The sequence below is a fragment of the Rhodamnia argentea genome, chromosome 6 (assembly GCF_020921035.1).
Source record: "Rhodamnia argentea isolate NSW1041297 chromosome 6, ASM2092103v1, whole genome shotgun sequence".
Taxonomy (NCBI): domain Eukaryota; kingdom Viridiplantae; phylum Streptophyta; class Magnoliopsida; order Myrtales; family Myrtaceae; genus Rhodamnia; species Rhodamnia argentea.
Genome location: NC_063155.1, coordinates 28500433 through 28524329, shown reverse-complemented (window position 1 = coordinate 28524329; position 23897 = coordinate 28500433). Strand labels below are relative to the sequence as shown.

General features: G+C 39.0%; 2 protein-coding genes and 1 long non-coding RNA gene across 5 annotated transcripts in view; 1 reads left to right on the top strand and 2 right to left on the bottom strand.

Annotated features, from left to right (window-relative positions):
- LOC115757354 (DNA (cytosine-5)-methyltransferase CMT3-like) overlaps positions 1-23897 on the bottom strand; it is a 266289-nt gene that overhangs the window by 204484 nt on the left and 37908 nt on the right. The window lies entirely within an intron of this gene.
- Positions 4433-23897, top strand: part of LOC115755563 (THO complex subunit 2) — a 30324-nt gene continuing 10859 nt past the window's right edge. The window contains exons 1-29 of one of the 2 annotated variants that reach the window (XM_030695028.2): positions 4433-4839; positions 4990-5115; positions 8249-8290; positions 9563-9622; positions 9769-9831; positions 10255-10335; positions 10859-10930; positions 11010-11057; positions 11237-11305; positions 11407-11540; positions 13582-13657; positions 13979-14172; positions 14750-14830; positions 15027-15228; positions 15317-15559; positions 15653-15733; positions 15830-15949; positions 16085-16144; positions 17201-17328; positions 19294-19390; positions 19474-19602; positions 20016-20119; positions 20794-20974; positions 21128-21294; positions 21462-22068; positions 22274-22378; positions 22925-23080; positions 23242-23322; positions 23394-23845. In XM_030695028.2, the coding sequence (XP_030550888.1) occupies positions 4699-4839; positions 4990-5115; positions 8249-8290; positions 9563-9622; positions 9769-9831; positions 10255-10335; positions 10859-10930; positions 11010-11057; positions 11237-11305; positions 11407-11540; positions 13582-13657; positions 13979-14172; positions 14750-14830; positions 15027-15228; positions 15317-15559; positions 15653-15733; positions 15830-15949; positions 16085-16144; positions 17201-17328; positions 19294-19390; positions 19474-19602; positions 20016-20119; positions 20794-20974; positions 21128-21294; positions 21462-22068; positions 22274-22378; positions 22925-23080; positions 23242-23322; positions 23394-23845 (4100 nt within the window). In that variant the 5' untranslated portion in view covers positions 4433-4698. The remainder of the gene's footprint in view (positions 4840-4989; positions 5116-8248; positions 8291-9562; positions 9623-9768; positions 9832-10254; positions 10336-10858; positions 10931-11009; positions 11058-11236; positions 11306-11406; positions 11541-13581; positions 13658-13978; positions 14173-14749; positions 14831-15026; positions 15229-15316; positions 15560-15652; positions 15734-15829; positions 15950-16084; positions 16145-17200; positions 17329-19293; positions 19391-19473; positions 19603-20015; positions 20120-20793; positions 20975-21127; positions 21295-21461; positions 22069-22273; positions 22379-22924; positions 23081-23241; positions 23323-23393; positions 23846-23897) is intronic. The other variant, XM_030695021.2, reaches the window with a different exon arrangement.
- On the bottom strand, positions 11099-14594 carry LOC125315667. The gene is made up of 3 exons (XR_007198947.1): positions 14470-14594; positions 13869-13877; positions 11099-11111 (listed from the first exon to the last, which is right to left on the bottom strand). It is a non-coding gene; the product is annotated as an uncharacterized LOC125315667 (long non-coding RNA).

Here is a 23897-nt window from a genome sequence, read left to right as displayed (position 1 = left end):
CCATTTTCCTATTCTTCTACTTCAGCATTTCATCGAGGTCTTTTACGGTAAGTATCGATCTTCATTCGATTCTTTGGCCTTTTTTTCAGCAATCTCTGCAATTCTTGTTATGATTTCTTCTTGGGTTCTCTTCCGTTACTTTTTCCACATTGGAGGAAAAATGATCCACATTAGACTTGAATTCTTTTAAAAAAACTCATGTCCGACTTAATGTTTAATTTAAAAAGTCACGTATGATGAATTGTTTGAATAGTCACTCGAATGAACAATTTGACAATCAAGTAATCGAAAAAAAAAAGTTACGGCACTCAAGTGCACGCTGTACGAATATTATGATGCTTGCAGTGTCCTTATCCCCATGTTAAACAAACTAACAGAGCTCTTCGAATTAGGTACTTTTCATCCGCACTCGAACAAAATGCACATATCACTAATTCTTTAAATAGAGGTTAGTGGATATTCCGAGTTAATAGACTTCGTTATTTGAGTATAAAGCTTTCATTTTTCTGAAGTTTCTAATTCTAATAGTCTAGCTCAGTTCTGTCCTATTAGATTATACAATTGCAGTAAAAATATTATCTCAAAGCTTATATCGCCCTTTATGTGGAGGCATCTCTTCCTCCGAACTTACAAGGCTATTTTGTAGAGTTCCATAGACAGAGGTGTTTTGTGTCATTTGGTCTTCTCGACCTACCCACCTGTCTCAATTTTGGGTATATATACCCTTTTGTGGAGAGTCTTTCGAGCTTTTCTTGAGGTCATGACATGGGTTACTTCAGCGGCGCAGAGCTTGGTACTCGAACATTGGCTTAGGGCATTTTCTCTGCACCTTCTTACATTGAAAAGGTAAACAAATACTCAATTTCAAGTGAGTAAACAATACAGCCTTTGTTTCAGGACTTGATTAGCCTAGAACAAAGCGCCTTTGTGAGTGGAAGAAAATTCAGGATAGCATCTTGATAGTGCAGGAGGTGTTGCATTAGCTTGGAATCGGGAAGAGGAAAAAGAAATACCAAGCGGTTCTTAAGTTAGATATGAACAAAGCTTATGACAGAGTGAAATGGGATTTCTTGAGAGCATGCATGGTGCAAATGGGTTTTAATGCAAAACGGGTGTCATAGATTTCGCATTGTGCCTCATCAGTGTCTTCAAGAGTAAAGTTTAATAGGGGACCTCTAGAATATTTCCAACCACCAAGAGGACTATGCCGAAGAGATCCTCTTTCCCCTTGCATTCGTATCATTGTGGAAAGTGTATTATCTGGTTTGTTGAATAAAGCTGTTGAAGATTGAAGCATCAAAAGGATCAAGTTGAAAAGAAACTACTCTGCTCCGTCTCATATTTTGTTTGCAAATGATTCCATCTTCTTGGACGAATTCAAGAATGTCATAGTGTGGGTGCACTTTCAGATCAGTAAATGTGTCGGGGCATGCCATAAATGTGAACAAGTCCAGAATATCCTTCAAAGTCCAAGAAGGAACGTAGCACATGAATTGAGAGTTTATGAACTATCGAATACTGGAGAGTACCTGAGGATTTCATCTAAGTAGGGTCAAACTAAAAAGCAAAGGTCCATGTGAATCATGACAATGACAACAGTTAACATGAAAGCTGAAGGATGGAAACAGAAGCTGATCTCTAAAGTAAGGAAAGAGAGATTCTTATTAAAGCAGTGGTGCAGGCCCTCTCTCAATTTGCAATATCGAATTTCAAAACACCGATTTCTATATGTCTTGAACAGAAAATTGCATATGTATCCTTCCCCAGTGAAAAGTGCATAAAACTACCTCAGAGGAGCAGAGCATCAGTAACAAGTAGACCAAGTTTCATTATCAAATCAACCTCCCAGAGCTCTAATGGAATTTGATATGGTCTCTAAACACTTCTCCGAAAATCAAATTATTCATTTGACGCGTGTGTCAAAATGCACTCTCCACGTCGGAGAACTCGTGTAAAAAGCAAAATCTTACCTGAGCCCAGGTGACCCCCTCCATCGAAAGTATCCTAAGACAGTAGGGGCACACCTTTCTTCTTACAAAGGAAGTATGGTGACACCCTGGTCTGAAGCACTTCTGTCCTTCATGTCTAGTTCTGAACTCAAGCTCACTTTAGAGACTTATCGCTGGTCAACCGTATAGCTGGTCAACGATAACGGCTCTCACAAATCATGATCTACCAAGTTGGAAAGTACAACCAATTATCACCGAGTGCAAACATTCGAAGGCCCATTACAAGAACATCTAACTAGCCCACGTTTTGAGGAAACAAGTCAAGTGGCGGGTTGGATCTTGAAGGCCCACATGCGAAAAAGGCTCCGTTTGGTTCAGCATTCCAAATGAGCATTGGGCTCTAAAATCCCTTAGCCAAATGCAAATGGTGTTTGGTTCATTTTTTGACTCACTTTGGAGAGGTGCAATTGCATCTCAAATGCTCTCCAAAGTCCTTTAGCCCAAAGTACCTCTAGGGCTGAAGGACTTTTGTGAAATGCAACTAATTTTTTTATTATTTTAATTTTGTCACCTTTGCTTGCCGTCGCCGCCGCTCACTACCATCACTCATTGGCCGTCGGGCGCCGGTCGCCGCCGCCGCCTGTCGCCGTTCTTCGCCGCCGCCGGTCATCTTTCGCCGCCGGCGGCCGGTCGCTATTCGTCGCCGGCAGCCAATCGCCGGTTGCCGCCGCTAATCGACGATTCTTGCCGCCGCCGCCTTTTTTTCCTAAAGAAAAAATATTTTACAAAGTTCGTTTTTCACCAAACAACATTTATGTCAAAGTTACTTTTCAAATGTGCTTTTAAAATACACTTTACCAAACATTACTTGCATTTTGAAAAAAGCCTTCACATCAAAGATATTTGCATTTTCTCAAAGTTCCTTGATCAAATGCTGAACCAAACAGGGCCAAACTCTTCCTTATCATCGGCCTTTCGATACCCGCAAATTTTAGGGGACCTAACTTGCTCTGAGGCCGATTTATCGTATACTCGCGATCTTATTTGAAGTAATGAAAGCAATTTGGTTCTGACTAAAGATAATCAGACAAAGATAATAGTGTTTAGACAGCATAATTAATTTTGAAGTGATGTAATAAATAAATAAAAAATTTCATATTAGCGCTCGAAGTACTTTTATTTTCTTAAATAAGAGCCCAAGTGAACTTTGTTTCAAATAATAGCTTGAAATAATATAACATGTTTCAAATAAAGGCTTGAAATAATATAACGGGTTTCAAATAAGGGCCCTGAAGTGGCCATGAAGTCTAAAAAAGGGATTGGCCTAAAGGGTATTTTTGTCATTTTTCCATTATGATTTTTATTTTTTAAAATTTTAAAAAAGAAAAGAAACAGAAAACACACACACACAACCTTTCGCTATCGAAGCATCGCTGGTGGTGGGTTGGTGAAGGCCGGCGACCCTCTTGACCAAAGGCAAGGGCCAGCAAGCCCACGCCAAAATCGAGAGAGGATCGGGTGAACTCCGCCCGGATTTAGGAGAGGGCTCGAACCTCTCCATGTTTAGGTGAGAGCCGGTCGGCGGGGTCATCGACTTTCACGCCCGCCCCCTCCTCGACGGTGGGGGGATGGTCACAACCCTTACGCCTATGTGTGTTTTTTCTTTCTTTTCTTTTTTAATTTTTAAGAAAATAGAAAAATGAAAAGATAGATAAAAAACAAAAACTTAAATAAAGAGAAATAACGAAAATGCCCTTGATATTCCATGGCCACTTTAAGCTCTTATTTGAAATAACGTTCACTCATACCCTTATTTGAGAAAATGAAGACACTTCAAGCTCTTATTTGAAGCAAGGTTCACTTGGGGCCCTTATTTAAAAAAATGAGAGCACTTCGAGCCATTATTTGGAATTTTCACATAAATAAATGAAAGATGAGGAGAAAGGAAAATGGATAATGACACATATGGTCATGAACTTTGGCTCAACATGCAATTTGATTTCTGAACTTTTGATCTATTCAATGTGATAATGAACATTAGACAAATGGGCAATGTGATCTCCGAACTTTTGATTTATTCAATGTGGACCGTGAACTTTTGATACGTGTTCGGTGCAGCCCTTGAACAGTATGAAGATGTTCAATGTCGTCATTCCAATAATTAAAGATTAAGGACAACATTGAACATATTAATACGGGGCTAAATTGGACAGATCCTCAAAGTTCGGGGACTGCATTGAAAAAAAATTAAGAGTTCGAAGATCACATTGCATATGAAAATAAAGTTTAGGGCTTATATTAAATAAATTAAAAGTTTAGGAATTAAATTTTTATGTTGGGAAAGTTGAGGATCATTTATGTCAATTTTTTTTCTAAAGAAAGAACAAGCTGTTCCATAATGATGCACGAAAAGAGAGGTTCTTTAGACCGTGCTTTCTTCCGGAACTTTGCCTAATCCCCCCACGAAAACCCCTCAACGTCGTAAAACTTTGCAGAGCAGGGAAGCGAGAAAAGGATCGCAGAACGCGGAGTGGGGACAATCGACCGATCCCAACGCGAACGCATATCTCTCCGTCTTCCCCAAAAATCCACCGGAAAAACCCTAAATCCTCTCCGTATCAAAATCAAAGCCCTGACCTCCTCACTCCCACTCCACTCCAATCTTCCCTCCTCTTCCTACTTATCTACCCGTTTTATGCTGGTGAATCGGCGGAAACACATTTCGGATCCCATTCCGGCGTAGAACCCCATGTCTCTCCCATCCGTGGAGTGCGTGTACGTCACCGAGGACCTCGTCCGCGAATGGAAGTCCGCCACCGGAAGCTCCATCCCCAAGCCTCCCGACCCTGCTCCCGCGCTTCGCTTCCTCTACGAGCTCTGCTGGACCATGGTTCGGCTCTCGCACGCCTGATTTTCCGCTTCTTTTGATTGAATTGTGTGCATTTGATTTGGGTTTTTCCTTTTGAGGGGGGGGGTGGGGTTTGTTTTTTTCTCTGTGTGTTCGTGGAGCTTCTGCTGAGTTCTGATTGTTGTGCGTCAGGTTCGGGGAGAGCTGCCATTTCAGAAGTGTAAGCCGGTGTTAGACTCGGTGGAGTTCTTGGATGGACCGACCAAGGAGGAGCTGGGTTCAGGCTTCGCAGACATCATCAGTCAAATGGCTCTTGACGTAAGTTGTACCGTCTTTCGAGCTTCGTTTGGTTTGCTGGGTTACTGTGGAGGAGTTGGGCTGGGCAAGTGAAAATGACGGCTTTTGGCTTGATTTTAGTAGCTGAATAGGGTGGTCTTCTCAACGAAATTTGGCCAGTTGTGACTATTTCGCAATGGCTTATGGTAATATTTGACAAAGAAGCATCGGCTTGATAGTATATAATATGTTTGTTCAGAAAAGCTACTTTGGTATGGTAGGTGGTGGAGTTTGAAAAAATTACTTTGGTAATTTAGCAGAAGGAAGGAGACTAGCTAGCAATTGATAGGACTCTTAAGTTCCAGTTGCAGATGAAAGATGGGGTGCTGTTCTGTGGAAATGGAGTAAATCATGGTGTTCACAGTGAAACTGCACTATTGGGCCTTGGATAATATTGTCAATCAGTTTGCAAGACTTCCCGTGGGAGGTAACTTGGAAATAAAATATTCCAATAGAGAGCTTCTTAATTGGGGAAGTGTACGTGGTCTTATTCTCAGTTTAGACAACCTTCCAAAGAGTGGACAAGTTTTGGCAAGTTGTTGCTTTCTATTTTTAAAAAAGAGGAGATCATTGCTTCAATCCTTCTTCAGTGTCCTTGGATCAGGCGGACATGGTCAAGTTTTTATACTTCCACAAATGAATTGGTCATAGCAGGATCTGTGGAGTATGAAATTGGGTTTGGCAGTGTATGAGATCTCTTTTTGTAAGAGTAGAGTTTGTCAATACTGTTCCTTTCTCCATACTTTGGCTAGTCTGGATAAGGAGGAACAAAGGATCTTTTGATGGAAAAGAGTTTTCTTTTGGTACTTTTAGAATCTCTCATAAACGGACTCGTCTTTCAACTTCGAGCTCTTTTTTTATGGTTTTGCTCAGACCCTTGATAGCGCTTTGATGAATTTTTCAGCTTTTCACCAGTCAGAAACAGTTATCTCCCACCTAAATCATGGATAAATCAGAATGCAACACTCAATGGAAAATTGTGTATTGATGGTCAGTTTTATAATTTCTTTGTCGAAGTTAAAACTGAATCCTAGACCAAGCACTCTGGCAGAATTACTCTGTACTTTCAATCATTCTAAACTGCAAGATCAAGAACTCCATTTTAATGTTTTCATGCGAAAATATTCAGTGATACCTTCCAAGAGTTTTTGTCCTACATTTTGTGAATCGTGCTTCTTGTATTTTAGCAACTCTTTGCAACGTTCAGTTTTCTCTTGCTATTGAGTTTTAATACCACTTATCTGTACTTTTTTATCAGAGAAGTTTATCTTCGCCTCTAGGGATTTTGTTCTGTCTATCAAAAGCTAAATTTGGCTTTGTCATAGAAATTTAGTAACAGAAATGGCTGAGCTCATACGATAGGGTATGTTTGGTAAATTCTGATCATTCTGCTGTCTTCTCAGTGGTGTTGTTTGTCAAGAGGCATGAAATTGCACCGAAACTGTTGAGATTGAGTTACATGAGGTGGCAGGTGTTTATTTTTTGAATGTAAAGGCGTTCATTGAATGGGTGTCAACGTAGGTATCACATGTATACAAAGCTTGATGATAGTCTCATGTTTAAATTCCTCATAGGATGGTCAGCTAAGTGGAGCTTAGCATTAGGATAGTCTTGTGCAATTTCTTAGAAATTCAGTCTCTTCTATACATGCATACAATATGAGTCTAAAGACTCTTTGGTCGCTGGCAAGTATTCAAACTTTTGAGAGTATGTTTAATTGTGTGCGTGTCGTATAGTTAAAGAAAAGGAAGGAAGATAATGCTAATGGAGAAACAGGTGGTGCTGTTGAAGTTTTGTATGACGATAGTTTTATTGTGGACGAAATTGTCTGAGAGAGAAGAAAGTATTTATAAAGGAAGAGGATGGAATTGTGTTTTCTTCGATAGAGGAAAGTCGGTAGAGGGAGAATGCAAAATGAACTAAAAGTTCAATTTACCAATTGGGAAGTTGGAATAATAGGAAGAGGGTAACTTACTCCAATAAACCTTATATTTTGACCAAGTGTGGACACCCCGTTCACCTTCTCTTATCTTTTTGTTTCCGAAGGAATATACTCAAACACCTTGCAAGTATGTTCGATCTACCAATTTAATAAATAAGATGAGTGGTTTGCATTTTGCATTAATCCTTATTCAAGTAGTCTAAAAATGTTAACTTGAAAGGATTGAAACCATGTCACCAAACAACAACAATGTGAGCCTTATTCTGCTAAATTAGATCAACCATATCGATCTTCCTATATGATTGCGCTCCATTTTGTGTCAAATAGTTAGTAAGCTTCGGGAGTCGCGATCTTTTGTTGTAATCTCATCCAGTTGCCTTTTTGGATGTGTTCCTATCCCCTTTAACCTTTTCTCCATTGTAGAGTCCTATGTTCTCATAGGAGCATCAAAATGTTTAAGTGTCTAATTGACTTTAGATGTGCTTCTCTTTTTCTGTTGATTAGGGCCACGATGACTTTATCTCAGATTCCCAATTACATACATTTTGCATGATACTCCAGCGCTTGCACATTCAATGAAGCATTATAACCACCGTTACGCTCATTTTGTGCACATGATGGTTCTTGATTGCCTTTCGTGCTCTTGAACATCATTGGCTTTATTGCCATCGTGAAGATATGAAATTGGTTTGTGTGGACAATGTTGTAATGTTTGAGGATCATGTTTTATGTTGGCATAAACATGTAATCTACAGCGTCATGCACTTGCCTTTTGGGGTTGAAAACTAGTTTCTGTGCATAAGGTAGGTTCCATGGTATGACAAAGGCCCTACCTACCTTGGAGTGCACACCCCTTTTGCCTTTCTTAGCATGTTGATTCTATTGAGTCAAAAGGCTCTTGACAGTCACGCCGGTTATGAATGCTAATGTATGGAGCATCTATGTGGTAAAGGTTCAGTGTGGCTTGCACGTGCTCTAGGATTTTATTATTTATTTACTTTTCTCTTCTTTACTTTAGAGAAATGATGCTGTTTTGATTTTTTTCTTTGATTGAGCTAGTCATTGTTCTTCAAGCTGTGATGTTCTTCGTTTGAAATTTATATCGCCGTTTTTGTTATTCATTGTGCTTCGGTGACAAAGTCTTCACTGATGTTATATGAATCTCTTTTGCAGCTTACACTGCCTGGGGAGTTTCGTGCTCGCTTGACAAAATTGGTAGGTTCTTGATAGCTTTTATGCTGTTGTTTCATGCAGAAAGATATCCTAGTACTTCTTAATGGATATAAAAAGGTTGCTTTTCTGTTTGTTGCCCAATTTGTTGAGCAATTCTGTATTGCTCGTGGTTTAATGTGATTTATCACTTTTTGCACATCGAGTAAGATTGTTGGATCAATTGGTGAATGTTGGGTTTGTCCAACTCCAGAGACACTCTTCACAATACTCTCGAATGATAGGTTATGTAACGGGATATCTCGACATGATGGGATCTCCGTCTCTGCTCTCCTCTCCTCTCCTCCCCTCCCCTCCCCTCCCCCCCCCTCCCCTCAACCCCAAAAGCAATGGATAGGTTCTTATTATTTTTGCTGAAGATTGCCCTACCATCTTATAGGATGTAGTTCTTTTTTTTCCCCTCCAATGATTTCTCCAATTGATGGAAACTTTTCAGCAAGGACTGTCATTTGCTTGATGTATTAGTTGGTTAATAACATGATGGTAATTTGTTCTTGTTTTGCACTAATCCATGCAATTGCGCAACCATCTTTCATTTTGATAAGTTTTGTGAATAATTATGAACAGACTTCAAATAATTCTACATATCAATATACGTATATTTTGAAAGGTTTAGGTGTTTTGTGGTAAACAAAAGTCAAATTTTGACCGCCGCCAAGATTTGAAAAGGTGGAAGTCACTCCAGTTTTGTTTGGGTACATTGTTATGCCTATTACGGGGATTAGATGTCCTTGTTATATTGTTTTGGGTACCTTACCAAATTTGTTTTAAATGTTGATCATCATTAGACTGTTGATAGTGCCAGTGTCAATTGTATGACACCCGAATGTTAGAATGTCCCTTTTTTTTTGGGTACCTTACCAATTTTGTTTTGAATGTCAATAATCATTGCAGACTGTTGATAGTGCCAGTGTCAATTGTATGACACCCCACTGTTACATAAAGTATCGATGTGTTACTAATATCCAGCAAGTTTTTATTTGCTCCTCTTTTCCACCCCATAAAGAGAATCATCTCATTCAACATCAGCTCTAATGTGGTGAGCATATCTCACATTTTCATAAAGTTTAGCTGTCCAGGGTAGAGGAATGTTGTTTTCCCTTGAATTCCGGAGTCGTTTCTCTACAGTTACTTGAAGTTTTTGGGTTTCGGAAAGTTGGTATTTCTTGTATCTTCTGTGGCATGGACTTCTTAATTATGGTGCCTCCACAATTTGTGGCTTGGAATATTCATCATCACCCGTGCCTTCTCTTCTAGGCTAAATGGCTAGTAGACTGTTCGTTGGTTCCGCTTAGACTTTTCCAGGAACGTTGTGAGGTGAGTTTTCTGTAATCTTGAAACTGTCCTTGGTTATTCATATCTTAATGTTTTTGATTTAAAAAATAATAATAGAAAGAAAATATTACTTCTATCATTGCCTTTTCTTGTTACAATAACATCTGACATGCATCTATGCGATGTAGGAAGAATTTCTTTGGGAAGCTGAACTGATCAAGATAAAAGCTCAAGAATTAAAAAACAAAGAGGTGAGATGCCTGTGAATATCTATTGGATGTCCCTTATGCTTTTCGTCTAGATTATCTAGCAACAGTCACAGGTCCGTAGGAATTAGTAAAATTGATGGGTATTTTCTCCTCACTTCATTTTGGCTCAAGCGGTATTAACATATAATCCTTCCTTCACTCCCCCCCCCCAACCAACCAACAAACAAAATTTTCTGTGTTCCAGTCTAAGTTCGATCTACTAGGGTATGCACGTATTTGATGTATTCTATAGAAGGTTGCCAGCAGTAACATGAAATGAGCTATAGGAGTGCTTGTATTGCCACACACACAGAGAACTCAGTTCATATAATAACATGTGCAAAATGCAGGAGGATGCTATTTGTATTTAGGTGAGAGAATAATAGGAAACATGTCAGATTGGTGCTAACTTGCTGATAATGACAGGTCCGAGTCAATACACGTCTACTTTATCAGCAAACAAAGTTTAACCTTCTCCGTGAGGAGAGCGAGGGCTATGCCAAACTGGTACGATCCTGATCTATTGTAACATTTGTTTCTATAAATTTTCTCAGAATTAGTTCTCTATTATAATGAATATCTTTTAGAGACAATTTAATGATATTTACATGTGGATATGTGTACATATTTCATTTGTAGATACTACCTTTTCCTGCATCACTTGTGTGGATGGCTTCATCCACCTTTGCGATATGATTTACTAGTATGATTTGGTAATTGTCTTCTTTTGAGAGTTAAGTTTCTAAAATAGTGTGTTCTGCTTGAGAGCTCACTATAATTTTAGCGATTGAGTTGTTTATGACCTGGACGATGCTGTAATTTTTCATTACTTTTAAATTGCTTAGATTGGCCGCTAGTTATGTTCTGTTTGAGTAATAAGGTTGTATAGGACCTCTTGTAGGAGCAATTGGCTGATCGTTGTCACAACAAATTCCTATAAGTTAGCCACTAAGGGTGGAACGAGGTTCTTTGGAGACTTTGGATGCCTCTGTGTCTGATAACTATTTCTCTTGATTCTTGTGGCTCACAGGTGACCCAACTTTGTCAAGTTTCTGATGCTTCAAGCGACAGTGCAAAAGCAGCTACAATAGGCGTTATTAAGGTTTTTATTAATTCTTACGTGTTTTTCAGTTATCAAATTGTTCTGGACTCTAACTGTCCATATCTGATAACCCCTGCAGTCATTGATTGGGCACTTTGATTTGGACCCAAATCGTGTTTTTGACATTGTAAGTCTCGTTTGGCAAATACTTTTAACTTCTTATTTTCTGTGGTGATGTTGTCTTCCTGCCTTATGCCTGTGCCATATGCATGTGCTGTCTTGTGTGGATTTGTGCAGATTTTTACATTTGTTTAGGAAATTCCAGCATCCATAATTTCCTTGTTTGTCAATAATTGGACTCGCCAGGTCTTGGAGTGCTACGAACTTCAGTCTGATGCAACTATATTTTTGGACCTCATTCCTATTTTTCCGAAGGTAATGGGATGCTACTGGAGTTAAATTACATAATTTTTCTGTCTAGTTATTTTGAGGAGGTAATAGTCGATCTGCTAACAGTTTCCAATTGGGTTTTGCAGTCACATGCTTCACAGATCCTTGGGTTTAAGTTCCAGTATTACCAGAGACTGGATGTAAAAAGTCCTGTACCATTTGGGCTCTACAAGCTTACAGCTTTGTTGGTGAGGGAAGATTTCATTGATCTCGACAGTGTGTGAGTTCTTCGACCCTTTCAATTAAACTTGGTTGCACTTTTTTCTTGTTCAACACCATAGTGCAATGTTCATCTTGTTGGGCTTCCATCTGTCTGCTAGAATACTTTTTCAAAGCATTTTTAGGCTAAGATAATGGTTTTGCCCATGCTTCTTTGAGGTAAATGAATTCATATATGTTGTTGTCAGGTTAAGTTGGGTTGCTCAAGTTTTAGTCTTTCGAGTAAGGTTGTCTAGTATGCATGGTCAAACGTCTTCCATAGAAGTTGATATAAATCTGGATGCATCACTAGATGTTATAAAAAACATTTTATGTGAGCCAATGCCCTTGAAAATTATATTGCCTAAAGCGCCACACCCAAATTTTCTTCTGCTAAATCACTTCTTATAGTGATGTGTTGTTTAATCTTAGTAGTTTAGAATAGTTCCAATTTAGGGAAGAAGAGTATATGTCTATATCTTTGTCATAAAATCCTTGTTGCATAGAAGAAGAATGTAATCATCTAGAGCCAGCACGCACCAGCTTGCTTATTGCTCTTTAAGTAGATATGTTGATTCCTGGTGATGATAGACATGATTGTCTTTCCCATTTGTGGTCTTATATATTGGTAAGATCCAGAGTCGGCACTTTTAGGCTGAAGTCCTGTCTACGCGGTCATGCTCGATCTTCACAAGGTGGGCCAACAAGAACAAAAGGAAATAAGGGCCAGCACAAAGGAAAACACCAACATCTTTTCATTTTTCGTCGTTAGAAAATCCAACCCAAAAGCTTAAGCTAATAGGTGGTGGGAGATCATGTGAATACAAAGAGCATATAGGACCCGTTGTTAAGCGATGTGGGACAACAACTTTAATACCCTTTCTAACGTGCAAGCCGGGTTACGAGTGGCACATGAAAATTAACTAATTGGGGGTAGACGCACATTCGCGAAAAGGATAACACTAGCTTTGATACCATGTTAGAAAGTCCAACCCAAAAGCTTAAGGTAATAGGTGGAGAGAGACCACATAAATATAAGGACCAATAGGCCCCTTTGTTAAGCAATGTGGTATGACAATTTCAATATTCACAGCATCTCATGCTCATCTACTGGCTTAAGCTATAGGAACATGCAATGGTCCACCAAAATTTTTTAATAAGGAGTTCAATAACGCTAGGTTCCTCGACCAACTCGTACTTGTATGTAAAGTTTTAGGAAAGATAACTATGTTTGAAGAGGAATTTAGGAAAAAAAACTGCCTTTTAGAATTAAGATGAATCGCGGTGTGTCCATGTATTGTGTCCATTTGTGGGATTCTTTGTTTATGAGTCCCCATGACTAGCATTTTCTCCAAAAGGAAAGTCAGACATGCGGAATCGCACTGGCACCGGTATCACCCAAGTCCAGGTTGCATAGCTTGTAGTGTCACGAGCTTTTTGCTGGTGGAAGATTGCTGGTTAAATGACGTTTGAAAATCTTTACAACATGAGAGCATCTGTGTGCTTGTTCAACTAAGAGGAGATGAATTAAGTGGCAGATACTTCTTTGATTAATTTAATTTAAAACATATCTTGTACTTGTTGATGGTTTACTGCTCATAGGACTGGTGTTGTCTCTGTGCCGTGTGCTTGTGTGGATGCACGTGTCTTTCTATATTAATGTAATGGATGTGTGCTTGTGCCTTGTGTGTGTGATTGTCATTCTCATTTACTTTGCGTAGGAGGAGCATTTCTCAATATGTACCCTGTAATAGTGAAATTTGAATAGACACATTTGTTGGTTGTTTGGAGTTCAATGACTTATGTGTAGCAATACATGGAAAGAGTTCTTTTTCAATTTGTGTTTGAAGTTGGTTATGGTAGTTTGCCATTGCATTGAACATTGCTTCAAGATTTTCTTTTTCCTTGTTTTTTCTTCTTTTTATGCTGTGTACATTAGGAATAGGGCAAGTTGTGTGGTGTGATTTATTACTATATCTTCTTTTCACCTCCAACAGCAGGTTCTATATGTATGAAAGCAAATTGAGATACCTGTTTGTTTCCTTATTGTGCATGTGATGCAGATGTGCACATTTACTACCGAAGGATGAGGAAGCATTTGAGCAACACAACGCGTTTTCTGTCAAGCGACTTGATGAGGTATATAAAGCAATATATCGAATTTCGCGTTGTTCTCTCTTCTGATTGTTGTCAAATTTATGGCTCTTCCTTTTTGGGGATATTCCATATTATCAAATCTTGAAGAGCTATGTTAGTGCTTTCTTGCTATAAGGTTTGTTTTGAGCCAAGTTTAGGCTCTGCTTTGCTACCAGATGTCCTCTGCTTTTGGTCTGTTACCGTCTGTCTTCACTTATGAAGCCTACTTATTTGTATCTTCTTTAGTTTAGTGGTTTGAATTGATTTTTGTCACCTTTGAATGTGTAACTCTGCTATCGTGGAATGACTGGCTGTTACGTGCAGGCTAATAAAATTGGTAGAATAAACCTTGCTGCTACTGGAAAGGATCTTATGGAGGATGAGAAACAAGGGGACGTGACAATAGATCTTTTTGCTTCTTTGGACATGGAATCTGAAGCAGTAGCGGAGCATTTTACAGAACTGGAAAACAACCAAACTTTGGGCTTGCTTTGTGGTTTCCTTTCTGTGGATGACTGGTATATTAATAGCAGTTCTTTTTATATTATGTATATATAGAAATTCACACCTAAAACCGTCCTCTAGAATGGTATCAACTCATATGGAACATCCTGGTTGTTTTGCTTTTCTGTGACTATGGGTGCTAGTATCCTTCTTCCGCAGTTTGGGGTCTCAGCTGTAAAATCTTGTGGTGTCAGTTATCTGCATCTTTTGTCTGATTTTGTCTGGCACTGCTGATTTGGGCAAACTTTATAATGAAGTCTTTATGCATTCAATTAGAATGTTACACAAGATTCTTTTTCTTGTTCATAAACTGACGTAACCAATCTAATACTTTTTTGGCCTAAAACGAATCTATGCTTTTAGTGAGGCATTGACAAAGGTCACAGCATGATGCTGTTCCAAAACTTAAAGAATGAATAGCCTGTTTTTGATAAATGCTCATCATTTGCTAATGGTGCATTTCTTTCACCTGGGGCAGGTTTAGTTAACTGTTTTTGAGTATAGCAGAACTTAAGATTTGAAGTTTGTCTTTGCCATGTGGCATTCTGTATCCAATAATTCCTTGGATCATAAGTTTTTTCATTTTGTCAGGTGCCATGCCTACACTCTACTTGATCGATTGTCACCCCTTAATCCCGTGGCACATCTCCCCATCTGCAACGGCTTATTTAGGTAAATGTATTGATAGGTTCAGTAACTCGGTTTTCTCGTGATTGAAAAACTATGCAGTGTTGATTTTGTGTCTCTTAGAAGTGAGGTCAGAAGTTTTGCTACATTCTTTTTACGAGCCGTTTGCTGTAGTGGTATGCCCTGTTGTGGGGAGGACAGAGCTGTCTTTCACATATCGAAATTCTGATCTTGTTTCCAGGATCATTGAGATGACGATGACTCCGGCATATAATATTGTTCGGCAAACACATACTCTAGCGTCTTCCTCTGCTGCTGGTGTGGATACCATGAGTGCTACAGAGTCGGCTCATACTTCCTTTGTCGATCTTCCTAAAGAACTTTTTCAGATGCTTGCTTGTGCTGGACCTTATCTCTATCGTGATACCATATTACTGCAGAAGGTTTGACGATCTTTCCTTAATAGTGTGATAATATTCTGGAATTTGACTTTACAGAATTTTGTTGAACTTTGCTCTTCTCCATGAGCAGGTATGCAGAGTTTTAAGAGGTTATTACCTTTCAGCACTTGAACTTGTGGAGGGTGGTGATAAAGTATCAAATCGCGAGTTTCTTCCTGGTCAAAATAAAGTTCCTCGCATGCACCTTAAAGAAGCTAGGCTGAGGGTAGAGGAAGCTTTAGGAACATGCCTGCTCCCCTCTTTGCAGTTAGTACCTGCAAATCCAGCTGTTGGACAAGAGATCTGGGAAGTCATGTGTCTCCTTCCATATGAGGTTGGGGCTTACATCACAGTGATTTCAATTTTTTTTTTTAAAAACCATTTTTGGACGTTAAAGGGTCTTACCAAACGAATCTTATATTGTTAGGTGAGATATCGTCTATATGGAGAATGGGAAAAAGATGATGAAAGAACACCTATGATTTTGGCAGCAAGGCAGACTGCAAAGGTCCCAATTGACTTGCATTGTTTAATATGTGAGAGTTAAAATTTATGGTATATTTGTCTTGTTTGAAGCTCGGTTTGTGCTTTCATTTGATTATAGTTGGATACTAGAAGAATCTTGAAAAGACTTGCAAAAGAAAACTTGAAGCAGCTAGGTCGAATGGTTGCCAAGCTAGCTCATGCCAATCCAATGACAGTGCTCCGTACAATTGTTCACCAGGTAATTAGCAAGCCTTATTTTTTATTTTTGTGGAATTTGTACTTTAAGAGCAGATCCCACCTAGTGGGAAAATGCTTAATTTGTAGTAGCAGTAGTTTGAGTGTATAAATATGATGATTTCAATGCTGTATCCAGATTGAGGCATACAGGGATATGATCACTCCTGTTGTTGATGCATTCAAATACCTGACACAGGTGTGCATATGCTTTCACTTCATGACTTTGGCTGATGACTTCCTTCATTTTGAGGTTTTTTACACTGGAAGAGTTCTCATTTTCTTGAACAATATTTTACATCAGAGGTTTTCTTGATATTTGCTTGTGTAAAATGGTTGCCCTTCACTAAATAAATGTTTTGCTTCTCCCGTTATACTAATCATGCACTTTTGTCTCACTTGGTCCTAGTTACTTTGGTTTATCATGCGTTCTTTCTATCTAATTTTAGTTTTGGTTCTTTAATGAATAATTTTACTTTGAAAAAATAATAATCCTGCACTCCCAGTGCATTTTTCGCCTGTGGCTACACGTGCCACTTATGCTAAACCTCAAAGTCTAAAACGCTTCATACGAAACCTTAGCTTAGTGATGCTGCTGCTGTATGGTGAAAATTCTGCCTTCCACGAATCACATTCGTTTCAACAAGAACGACATGGTTATTCCACCTCTTCTGAAGAATTTAATGACTTGACCGGTTCCTATAGTGGTGGTTGTTGGAAGTTATCCTGCCTATTTTCCTGCTAAGCGAAAGAGAGGCTCCAAAATAGAGTTAGTAACAGTATGCTGCTTTAAGGAGAATTTCGTCAGCATGAAGTAATGTACAACTGAGAACGTAAAATACCGCTGGACCCCTGCATAATAGAATCAGTTAGAGGTGAGTCTGGTAGGGATACTAATTTTGCTTGTGAAAAATAAAATTCAAAAAGCAATAGGTACCTGGTGCAGTTGGCACAGGTTATAAATTTCTCTTAAAGCTCTGTTAATCCATATGCCTTTAAGCTGGTAAAATGTTGCTCTAGGTAACTGATTCCAAGTCAGCCTCAATGTCATGAAGGCTGCATTATCTACAGATCCTTGGTCTGTCAGAAATGCCACGAGACACCATGTTGGAAACGACCACAGTTATATCATTTACCAATGTCCCATCTGACCACGTACTATTTAGGATTCTTTCATGGAAGCTTTCTGGGAACTGCATGTTCTTCCATTATGATTCCATTTACTTCAATCTCACTCTTCCAGTTATCTATGCAGCTTGAGTACGACATTTTGGAATATGTGGTAATTGAGCGCCTGGCACAAGGAGGGCGAGAAAAGCTGAAAGATGATGGAATCAATCTGTCAGACTGGCTCCAGTCACTGGCTTCATTCTGGGGTCACCTGTATGTATTAGTGTTCTTCATTGCAGATTTTTGCATTCACTCTTAATATGAGGGAGTTCTAGGAATTAGCTACTGATCCTTTCTTTGATTGGCACTGTGTGTATTGCTTGACATAACATCTTTTACTACCAGAGCTTAGACTAATTGTTTTCTAACATATGAGGAAAAATAGCTTTTGGTGGATTTTGCTTCTATATGTATAGTTGCTGTTCCATTCTTGTTGATGTGAGTTCATTTTGGTCGAGCTAAGATAAACTTTATGATATTTGGCATTCTTGCATGTCAATGTTGTCTTCGCCAAATAACCGTACTGTCCCTTTCAATTTGGTTATAGATCTACTTCGGTCACAGTCGGCATTCGCCACATTTCAGTTTAGAATACAGTTACTCCTCTTAGTTTGTTTATGCACCCTTGATGACTGGAGAATCCTCATTTCAGTGTCTGGGTTGCAGATTGACCCCAGAAAATGAGTGTTAACTGATGGTGGAAACTTGGTGAAAGTTCAAGGTTCTGGTCCATCGATGAGGTTTAGGTCATTTTGTATGACCCGTGTCACTATCTAGGAGGCAATGAAGGTCAAGCACCATTTTAATATCGCTCATGTCATGCATGTGCACAGATTTGACTGACTGGAAAGCATGTCATTCCCCGAAGAGCAATGAGGCAGGATCTTATTAGGACTTTGTTGGAATGGTTCACATTCTCACTTCAACTTCAGTTTGCAGATGTTAATTGGCTTGTTATAAGAGGTCTTTGATCGCGTTGGTTGGTGAATGATCATTTGACATCTTGGAGCAGCTATTAGGATTAAAAATTTTCACATGGAGTGGAGGGCATTTGTACATCTAGTAGAAGTTTGACTGAAATGGGATTCTTTGAGCAATAAACATAAGAAGATTTGCCTCAAACTTCCCTTGTCTTGAGTAGGTCATGGCTCAGATGGAGAAAGGCAAAGTCTCTACTAGCCCACAGTCACATTAGTCGATTACTGATAAATTTTCAGTTCTTGACTGCAAAAAAATTGGAAGTTGATGCACTTTTTACTTGATCTGCATCAGACCCAGAGGAGGAAAATGAAAAATTAATTGCATCTGGATGTGATGATTGGACATGAGTTTACCACCCCCTTATAAGACTACTGGTGACTATATCGGAGCTAAAGAAGGGGGACTCATCTCTGCATTGTGATTATAGATATTCTCTAGTCACATGTCTTGGCCTCTCCAGGCAGCTTGTGGGTGCCAAATATAGAGGCTTGGTCTGGCTTTTGAGGTTCCTACCGGCACACAGTCCTTGAGTTGGCAGCTTCATATTTCTCATTTTATGCTGTTGAATTGGACCATGGGAGTTATGTTCATGGTGTTTTGGTTGAGTTTACTATGGATGGAATAAATAGATGGTGCCTGTTGCATGAATGAAGAATGGTTGAATGGTTCCTGTTCTAACAATTTAGCTGGCATTAGCTGTCTTCAAGGCTTTGTGAGCTATCAGTATAGCACAAGATCTGTTATGATTCAGCCCATCTGGTTTCTGGGATGTAGTTTGTTGCATTTTGATCAAAAGAAGCACTATGCACCTACTTCTGAGTGCTAGAGAAGGATGCCAGATCAAAGAATTGTTCTATCTTGTTTGAGTTGAAAATCAGTAAGTTAGAGGGCCAGCGCTTATCATTTACCTTGAGCTGCAAAGTTGTCAGAAGTCACTTATGTTGAAAATAACAGTATTGATAGTTTAAATGATTCATTCTTTCTCTGCCCATGTAGACATGGACATGCACATGTCCCCAACTGACATGCATGCTTGCAGACAAACTCATACACTGGCTCACATAGACACAATGCTGCATCTGGGCTCACAAATAATAGTTGGAGCTTTTATTCATATTGTCTCTTCTCTTTTGCTTTAGGAATTGAGTGCTAGTGTTGCATTTATTGAACTTTCTGTAATTATGTCGTTGTTTCTAGGTGTAAGAAATATCCATCAATGGAACTGAGGGGTCTTTTTCAGTACCTTGTCAACCAGCTGAAAAGGGGTCAAGGAATTGAACTTGTTCTTCTGCAGGTGATAAAATCTACAGGTCATGCCAATTTTTATGCACTACTCAATTTTCTTGTCTGTGACTAAATGAATCATGTCTGGAACAGGAGCTTATTCAACAAATGGCAAATGTCCAGTACACTGAAAATCTAACAGAGGAACAGCTGGATGCCATGGCAGGGGGTGAAACTCTCCGGTATCAAGTTACTTCTTTTGGAGTGACTCGCAACAATAAGGTACTCTGAACTTGCTTTTCCACAATCACAGTCTCTGCTTTCTCTGTATGGTTTTGAATGATTTTCTAGTTGTAGTCACCTTCTTAATACTTGAAATTTGTCCAGATTGTTTGTTGAAGATGCCCGGTATCATATATTGTTTTTCTGCAGAAGCAGCTTTATATAGGTCTTACTCTTAGGAGCTTGGGTACATTCGTTATTTTCTAGTTCTTGACTTTGGGCTTCAGACACATTTTCATTTGATCCTACTATTAAGAGTTCACGTATGTTCCCCATTTTGATAATATATCTGGTGGATTTCCTTCTGCCAAGTGGCTGGTTGTGGATCTGAAGAAGGGGGAAAAAAAAAGATTCATGTACAATCCGAATTCTATTAATCATTTTCTTCTTTCTTAATTGTGATGATGGTGCAGGCATTGGTCAAATCAACTAACCGGCTAAGGGATTCATTGCTTCCAAAAGATGAACCAAAGTTGGCCATACCGCTTTTATTGCTCATTGCTCAACATCGTTCTGTGTAAGATTTTCAAATTAGTATTGTGTGCATAAGGGCTTACCATTATGCATGAACTGTCGACGTATTCCACTACTAATGCAGATTCACTATCCGTGAAAGATAAAAGTGGAATTGACTGATTGTTTGTTTGGTGTCTGTTGAAGCGATTGCTTACGTTCGTGATGAAGCTAATGGTGTCATTAATGTTAGAGTCATACTTACATTTGATTGAAATATCAGAACCTTTTCCTATGTTAGTGTGATTGTCTGTCATACTTTATTGTTTGTTAACACTAATACCATGGACAATGTGAAATTGATGCTTGACAGTGGTTCCTTCCCAATGCTTGTGTTCTTTCTTGGTTCTTTTGCCCCTTGACCTTCTTGCTTACGCTGCATCTGTTTCTCACCTTGTTAAGGAGAAAAATGTTTTCAGGCATGAGAGATTCTGGTTGAATGCAAAGTTACTGCATCACTTTTTCTGTTTAGAGACTTAGATTGTTATTTTCCTTAGGCTAGGCATAATGAATGTCCTTGTTTTTCTTTCACTTCGTCCATGTTGTGGATCGTTAACAAGTAATTGCTGCGGTGGTTATATCTGTATTCTTTGTGAAATACCGATTATGTGTTTGCAAGCCCAATTCTTATGCTCTGTGACTACTGTCAAGTAAGACATGTCATGCCTTTTCCTGCAGGGTTGTCATAAAGGCTGAAGCACCATACATTAAGATGGTCAGTGAGCAATTTGATAGATGCCATGGAACCCTTCTTCAGTATGTGGAATTTCTCTGTAGTGCTGTGACACCAGCTACAGCATATGCGCAATTGATTCCCTCACTCAACGATCTTGTTCACCTGTATCACCTAGATCCTGAGGTCTCTCTCTCTCTCTCTCTCTCTCTCTCTCTCTTGTAGAAAAGTAAGAGAGAGAGAAAATCCACCTCCTCGTTATTATTGTTACTGAGTGGTGTGATTATGCAATTGTTAAATTCTTATAATATTATATTCCTTTTTTGTACCTTGATTCAGGTAGCTTTTTTGATATACCGTCCAGTAATGAGGCTTTTCAAGGCTCATGGAAGTTCAGAAGTTTGCTGGCCCTTGGATGATGATGAGACTATGGACTTAGAGGCTGAGTCTGAGGAGAAGTCTTGCAACTTAGTTCTCGATCTTGGCCGACAAAAGAAGCCAATCATGTATTGATGGACTCTCATGTCGTCGTCTTCTTATGTGCACATGTCGAAACTTGAAAGAACTTTTCTCTGCATATAACACCCTCTTTTGTCTTTCTAGTAGATTTCTGATGTGCAGGCCTTACAGGATTTTATTTGATTTGTAGCTACTAAAGTACCGTTTTATGCAGGTGGTCGGACCTTCTAGGGACTGTCAAGTCTATGTTGCCTGCAAAAGCTTGGAATAGCCTCTCCCCAGATCTTTATGCTACATTTTGGGGGCTCACATTGTATGATCTCTATGTTCCTAAGAGTCGTTATGATTCTGAAATTGCAAAGCAACATGCAGCACTTAAGGCTTTGGAGGAACTTTCTGATAATTCAAGTTCTGCAATTACCAAAAGGAAGAAAGAGAAAGAGAAAATTCAGGAATCTCTTGATCGTCTGACTAGCGAACTACACAAGCATGAAGAACATGTTGCTTCTGTTCGGAGACGACTTTCATGTGAAAAAGACAAGTGGTTGAGCTCCTGCCCTGATACTCTGAAGATAAATATGGAGTTCCTTCAACGTTGTATATTTCCACGGTGTACTTTTAGCATGTCCGATGCTGTCTACTGTGCTATGTTTGTGCATACTCTTCATTCCCTGGGGACCCCCTTCTTCAACACAGTTAACCACATTGATGTTTTGATATGTAAAACATTACAACCCATGATATGCTGCTGTACTGAATATGAAGTGGGAAGACTTGGGAGGTTCTTGTATGAGACTTTAAAGACAGCCTACTATTGGAAGGTAATTTTCGGTCTGGTTTTTGCAGTGCTCTTTCCTCTGTATTGTCATTTGCAGCTTAGGCTTCGAGAGTGTATATATACGTATGGCCCTTCTTCATAGTTATTCAGCTGATAGACTTTTTTCATAACATCTTGGTCATAATAACAACAAAGACTAATAAGTTTTTGGTCTACGGGGGTCAACTCATTTTTTTTTTTTTTTTCAGAGTGACGAATCCATATATGAACGTGAATGTGGTAACATGCCAGGCTTCGCTGTCTATTATCGTTACCCAAACAGCCAGCGTGTTACATATGGGCAGTTCATAAAGGTAATCTTTCATGGCTTTCTGCCTAAAACTCTTACCTTTATGTCATAGAAATAAAAAAAAAATTCATGGCATATTTTTTGCTATTTGTATATGCTGCATATATGCTAAATTTCCATGAATAGGAAATTTCCATATTTAAACTATTCTTGAATTATGAGGATCATTCATACAATTTGTCTCAGTTATCTATCCACCCCATTCCCTTCATGATCATTCAATGTAAAACCGACACCATCTCTCTGGAGAAAGGATATGTTTTCACTTTTCTTTTTCATTTTTTTTAAATTCGTCATTTTCCTATTTTCGTCTGTCATACAATACCTTCTAGAACTTTCATTTACGAAACTGGTGCATATAATCACGGCAAAAACGAAGAAGTGTAGAACTAGAAAGACTGAATTGGCCTCTTTTAAGTGTATTTTCTTTCATTATTGTGTTGTTTGAAGAACTAAGGTTCTTTACTCAAAAACTTATGCTCGTTATCAAGTGAAAGCTTGTGCATTGTACATATAGGTGCTGTTGTCTGAATTTTCCTTTTTCGTGTAGGTGCACTGGAAATGGAGTCAAAGAATTACAAGGTTATTGATCCAATGCCTGGAATCAACAGAGTACATGGAGATACGGAATGCCCTCATCATGCTGACAAAAATTTCTGGTGTTTTCCCAGTTACTCGAAAGAGTGGGATTAACCTTGAAAAACGGGTTAGCATCGTCTGCTTGGTTGTTTGACAATGTCTAAATTGCTTGTGCCATTGCAGATTATGTACTTCTAAGTCATTGCCCAATTGATTCTATATCTATCTTTATGAAGAAAAAATCTGGCATCGAAGGGAATTCTTATGTTTATCTCTCTAAATCTATAGGTTGCTAAGATTAAAAGTGATGAAAGAGAAGATCTCAAGGTATTGGCAACAGGTGTGGCTGCTGCAATGGCTGCTAGGAAGGTAACTTCCGATTTCGATTGTTCACTTATCTGTTAAATTTACACTGTAGTTAAGTTCTCTCTTGTTTGTAGCCTTCATGGGTTACCGATGAAGAATTTGGCATGGGCTATTTGGAAGTAAAACCTCCATCACTTGCTTCGAAGTCTGTGTCAACCAATTTAGCAGCGTCAAACGGTCCAGCGCTAGCTCAGAATGAACATATTGGGGGAAGAGGAGCACAAACTGATGTTGGGAACTCAGTCAAAGAGCAAGCTTTAAGAACAAAAAATGCAGAGAGAGGGACGGAGAAAACAGATACTGCGTCAGGCGGAAAAACTGATACTGGAAATCTAAAAGTGAAAGGTGGGTCAGCTGCAAATGGTTCAGAGGCTCAGATAACTACGCTTCCAGCTGTTGCACAGTCTGGATCACATCAAAGATATGTGGAAGAATCTGCAACAAAATTTGATGAAAGCATTACTAAAGCTGCTCCAAAGGACTCGACTGATTCTGAGGTACTCCTTATTTTTACTGTTAACGGTTAGTTTCATAGTAGTCCGGTTATTTTACTATCTCATTGGCAATTGAGTTAAGCG